This window comes from Nansenia antarctica (genome assembly GCF_963989245.1).
Source record: "Nansenia antarctica genome assembly, chromosome: 4".
Taxonomy (NCBI): domain Eukaryota; kingdom Metazoa; phylum Chordata; class Actinopteri; order Argentiniformes; family Microstomatidae; genus Nansenia; species Nansenia antarctica.
Genome location: NC_137689.1, coordinates 5,544,789 through 5,550,430, shown reverse-complemented (window position 1 = coordinate 5,550,430; position 5,642 = coordinate 5,544,789). Strand labels below are relative to the sequence as shown.

At 40.1% G+C, this 5,642-nt stretch overlaps 2 protein-coding genes across 4 annotated transcripts in view; one reads left to right on the top strand and one right to left on the bottom strand.

The window, feature by feature from the left end:
* LOC308156491 (cleavage and polyadenylation specificity factor subunit 7-like) overlaps positions 1-370 on the bottom strand; it is an 8,829-nt gene extending 8,459 nt beyond the window's left edge. For all 3 annotated transcript variants that reach the window (XM_080529836.1, XM_080529835.1, XM_080529837.1), the window contains exon 1: positions 1-370. This exon is cut by the window's left edge. The gene's annotated coding sequence lies outside the window, so the exon portion shown is untranslated.
* Positions 371-1,421: 1,051 nt separating this feature from the next.
* On the top strand, positions 1,422-5,325 carry sdhaf2 (succinate dehydrogenase complex assembly factor 2). The gene is made up of 4 exons (XM_080529846.1): positions 1,422-1,524; positions 3,576-3,799; positions 4,152-4,261; positions 4,745-5,325. The coding sequence occupies exons 1-4, from the start codon at positions 1,498-1,500 to the stop codon at positions 4,873-4,875; spliced, it is 492 nt and encodes a 163-aa protein (XP_080385972.1). The 5' UTR covers positions 1,422-1,497; the 3' UTR covers positions 4,876-5,325.
* The last annotated feature ends 317 nt before the right edge of the window (positions 5,326-5,642 follow it).

The window sequence follows — 5,642 nt, the reverse complement described above, 5'->3', positions numbered from 1 at the left end:
TGTCTGGTCGTTTACCTGCCTGGCCTTGTCTCTCAGGGGCTCGATGGACACATAAAACAACGATAGTTGATGCACAACAGACTACTGATCGTGCATCATTCGCGTCTTCTCGCGAGAGTTGGTTTACTGTATTGATTGTAGCGAGAGTTGGTTTAACTGTGTGATTGTAGGTAGGTAGCTAGCTTAGCTTAGCTTAGCTTAGCTCGCCATCCCCTCCCCTCTCTCCTCGCAGTGGGATGGTTGAAGCGTGTTAAAGGAGATTAGGAAAAGTAAACAAACGAACGACGTCACCCAACTGGTATTAAAAAGTAGAGTTATACTAAACTGTTCTACGTTCGCAGCGGATGTGCCGATGGTAAAAATGTCAATCTCCGACATGGAAACTGACAACATTCATACAAGTTAAACCTTCTGCAGATTTAGCGGAAGTGCCGCCTGACTGACTGGAAAGGTGCGTCTTTGAAATAACTCCGGTGCCAAACTGCTTAGGATTTGTTTTACCGCGTTCCGCTAAATATAACTACGAACTGGTGCTCCTATTATGATTATTGATTATATAATATTATACATTGATTATATAATACATAATCAATACATTGATTATATAATATAATATATATTGATATTATTATATATGATTATTATTATTATCATTATTATTATTATTATCATTTTTTTTTTTTTACTGGTTTTGATTGATTGATTGATTGAAAACTTTATTAGAAGATTTGCAGAAGTAGGTACATGAAAGTACATATTACATACAAGGTCAACTAACAGGATAAAAACCCAAGAAAGCCACTGGCTTATTTCAATTGGGGTCCTTGATTCTCAATTCATCGTTGGTGGATAGATGATTCACTTTACGTATTTGTTGTAATAATATACGGATAACGGCATCTGCTAAATGTAAAAAAAAAAAAGTAATGTAAATGTTAATGGTAAACAACCATGCATGTGGTGGCGTTCACTGAAGAATTATGATGAAGATGACGATGATGATGATGATTATTATTATTAAAAAAAATAATGCCAATAATAATAATGTATTGTTATTCTAATTATTGTTGTTACTATTATTGTTATTATTAACAACAACTCAATTTTGAAATAATAACCGAAAACGCTCGTGACGTCACCCTGAACGCCCTCCGAATTTGAACCGTTGGACCTTGTTTGTCAGGAAGGATATCTTCATCTTCGCATGTTATATTTATGTAACATATGCATATCTACAATATAACATGTGTGAAATTGACAAATACAAATTATTGTAGCAAGAACAATGTCATATCAATGAGCATACACATTTTAATTGTCGAAAAACAATATTTATATTCAATTGACCTTACCAACATGGCGCTAGAACGTAGACACGTGTTCTAGCCTGTGTTCCACTTTTATGTGACCGTGTAGATTGTGTAATCTCACACACACCACTCAGTGAACAACATTGACTAGATTCAACATTTGGCTGCTAGAAAGAAACAGTACAAAATGCTGTCTGCTATGATCTCGAAAAGAGTGAGTAATTCATTTATGTGGAATAGGGCTTGTTGTATTAACTATCCATGTAACTAGATACTAGACTACCAAAGTCGTAGCAGCTAGCTAGCTAAAGGTTGTTATGAAACTTTAATAATGTAAAGGTTGTTATCAAACTCGACACGTGCCTGACAGTTAAAAGTCAAAGTGTTACTACTTCAAAATCCTTTGTCGAAATAACCAGATTAGACTAAGTCTGCTTATTTGGCTTTTTCATACCATCAGTTTGCACTAAAATGGTGCAACCATAATCATGGTAGATGGACAGCAGAGGGCAGTATCATGCAACCGATCTCTATTAATAGAATATAATTATTATAATTATTATAATTATTAATATTAATATTATTATTATTATTATTATTATTATTATTATTATTCGAATAGACTTTATTGTCGTTGTACAGTTGCCTATACAATGACATTGTAGTGGTTCTTCTGAAGGTGCAAAAACAGAAAAACATATTCACATATTCACAAACATATACACATGATATAACATATCACAAATATTACACACTAGACAATTAAAAAGCGAAAATGCTATAAAACAAGCTAAGAGACAATGAGGTCTGTGGTGTCATAAGTGCAAATAAAGACAACAATCTTAAGAAAATAAAAACAACATGCAACAAGCATTACTAAAATGCTTTTAGTTGTATAGTTGTGGTCATGTCAACTTCAAGTGCAGACAGTCCATTTACCATTTACCAGGCGGGACTGAGTCAGTGTGCTTGCTGTCACTTAGGTCAGGATGTCCACTTACATACAAGCTGCATGCAAGATATTCCCCATGTTCATGCAGGATCGTACAGACAGACACGCACCTCTGTCATGTAAATCGTAGCCTATTTGAAGTTGATCCACATTACAATCTGGACGCCAAAAGTGTTTTCTGCTGGTGTTGTGCCTAATTCTCACTCCCATACACTTATCGTTGACATTGGGATGTGCTCGTCTTAACTGTCGTAGAAATGATATAGGTTAAGTGTTTTGTCTAAATAGAAATGAGAAAAAGGCAGCCTGGTTTCTTCAAATGCATAGAAAGGTATTTCATTATCTTTTGCAAAAGGAGGACAGTTTACAAGCATGACATGCCTTGTCAGGTCTATCAGTGAAAGGTTCTCAAGAAAATGAAGACAGAGAGAAAGTATGGATTTGTGAGTCATGCCAATCATAGAGGAGAGGTCACTAGAGGTCAGTGAAGATGAGGAAGGGGGGATGAAGGTGAGGTGGGTGACTTCGGCCCTCCCTTCCCCATAGTAGCACAAAGGTGGAGAGGTGGAGGTGTGGTTTAACATTGTCATGGGTTTTTAGGTGTTACAGAGAGATTAGGGAAAAACAAAGGAGGCGGTCTAGTCTTTGTGATAATTTAATGTATCTGTTGTTGAGCAAATGCCAAGTCTCGAGTAGTGAAATTGGTTTCATTCTTTACAGGGTTTGGGGTTTTCAATGTCTTGATCTGTCGAGGAGTCTGCCTGGCAACCACACATTTTAAAATCATATGGAATGGAATGGACTTTATTTGTCATTGCTACAGTACAGGTACCAAACAACGAAATTTAGGAGGAGTGGCTCCCCTGGTGTTAGGAAAGGAAATTTTTTTTTTTTTAGAAAAAGAATAAAATCACAAGAAGGTAAGGAGCTGGTTTACATAAATAAAGGCTATGTACACAATCCACTGTACTATACTGCACAGATAGTCAACTAGAAACAACATTCATCAGCATTTCGATACAGGAAATCTCTCAATTAAGCATGAAAACTAAAATATGTAAGAATGAATCAAATTATTTGAAGTAAATTTGAAAAACATTAAAATAAAGAAAGCGTATCTAGAGAAGTCATCTTCTCAAAGAGGAACAAAATGACCTATCACTATATTTACAAAATGAAAATGGATTATTGGGTTGAATCATCCATGGTTAGGCTATTACAATAATAAAAAATTAAAAAAGCTCTATCATCTTCATCTTGGTGTGATTTCACAGATTATCTGACATGACTAATTACGATGTTGTTTTGACCAGCTGGTGAGCGGTGTATGCCAGGCGTCATGGAGACCAGCGTTGACAGGTCTGGTGTCTGCGCGGTGTTACCGTGGCGAGGCACCTGCGGATTCCGGGCGTGACCTCATCGAGATGCCCCTGCCACCCTGGGAGGAGAAGCCCGGCGAGACTCTGGACATCAAGAGACGCCGCCTGCTCTACGAGAGCCGCAAGAGAGGCATGCTGGAGAACTGCATCCTGCTCAGGTCTGGACCGCAGAACAAGAGTCACGATGTGTGGTCTGGGGTGGTCCAGTGGTCTAGCACCGCGGTCTACAGTGTACAGTACACATATTATGCCCATGTTGGCATGGGTTCGAATCCGGCCCATGCCCTGCTGACATGCCCTCTCTCCCTTACTTTCCTGTCTGTCTTCACTACATCTGTCCAATCAAATGAAAAATATGAGTGGGACTGCCCCCACTCAGAAAGAAAATACCTGAGAGTCACAATGTACTGTATCATTTAGAATGTTTAATAGAAACGTTCAATTGATGTCCCACAGTTGTGCAGAAACACATGTAGTAAGTAACAAGTGCAATTCTCTCTCCCATTCCAGCCAGTTTGCCAAGCGGTATCTGAACACGATGAGCGAGACCCAGCTAAGACAGTACGACCAGATAATCAACGAGCCGAGCAACGACTGGGACATCTACTACTGGGCTACAGGTGAGTGGCCACTGGCCACGTTATCTACTACTGGGCCACAGGTGAGGGGCGGCGTTTAACTAACATGTCATGATATATACAATTGACTTAGACTCTTCCACTACCCCCTTGTACTGTTTATCCAGTGTCTACCATTAAAACTAAATACATAAATAAATGATTCTTCTAGCACGACGACTGCCAATGGCTGCTGGCCTGAACTAGATTACTTTTACTGCCTACGACTGGTTGGATTGATGATTCACTTAGTCAAATGTATTGATTGTAAGTCGCTTTGGAACAAGGCGTCTGCTAAATGCCGTGAATGTAAATGACAGGAGGAGGAGTTTCAGTCCTTGAGTCTCGGCCTTCGTCTTAATTTAGGCTCAGCAGCTGGTGAACCTGACCGTCAGCATTGCGGTGCACCACCTTGCATGTTGCACATGTAACCCACTCCTGTTGAAATGACCTAAAGCTGTTCTGTCTTGCCTCTTATCTGGACAGAGGCCCAGCCCACGCCAGAGGTCTACCAAGGCGAGGTCATGGACCTGCTGAAGGAGTTCACTAAGAACAGGGACCAGGAGCAGAGACTGGACGCTCCCAACCTGGAGTACCTGGACAAGGGGAGCCAATGAGGACCGCTGGGCCCGCTGAGAGGCAGCTTCTGAGTGGTGCTCTTCTCTAGGTTACTATGGAAACCCACCACTGACTGGACATTGAATATTCCTTCTGCAGGTCACTGAGACACCTGCCCTATTTATTTATATCACTGGCCTTACTGTATATGTCGGACCTTTAACAGAGATAATTACTGTAATAAACACAGACGGACGTGTACTTAAATGAGTAAAGAAGCAAATAAAATCAGTAAAAGACTTCGTGATATACACTTCAGCCCCATGGGGAACCTCACCAGTGGAACAATAATCATGTGACCTTAATTGGATAGGCTGTATCAATAGGATCAGTACAGCGCGCGCACACACACACACACACACACACACACACACACACACACACACACACACACACACACACACACACACACACAGCTTGTACGACAGGGCCTCTGTATTTGTACAGTCAGTGTTGTAATAAATGTTCATGTATGTGTATTTGCTTTTCTTGCTGTTGTTTATGCTTCAAACTCCCCCTCCCAGATCCAGTATATTAGGTAACATGCAGACAGGACAGTGTACAGGCATATACAGCTCTGGAAAAAAGACCTCTCCAAGTCTGTCTTAAATCAGCATGGCAGCCATTCCTTTCCAGCGTCTGTTGAATTCCAACACAGGCATGCCTCAATTTACGCAGTGAGGTAGTGATTAGGCGATCACTTGAACCGAATCTTATTTAACAAGGAAAATATACAAACCACTGCTGTGGTCATCACTGTCCTCTT

What these genes read in the sequence shown, in the direction of transcription:
- sdhaf2 (XM_080529846.1), top strand. Translation starts at nt 1,498, where the DNA reads ATGCTGTCTGCTATGATCTCGAAAAGA. An exon ending in CTGCTATGATCTCGAAAAGA is followed by an intron (nt 1,525 to 3,575) that starts GTGAGTAATTCA and finishes TGTTTTGACCAG; the next exon opens with CTGGTGAGCGGTGTATGCCA. An exon ending in CATCTACTACTGGGCTACAG is followed by an intron (nt 4,262 to 4,744) that starts GTGAGTGGCCAC and finishes TTATCTGGACAG; the next exon opens with AGGCCCAGCCCACGCCAGAG.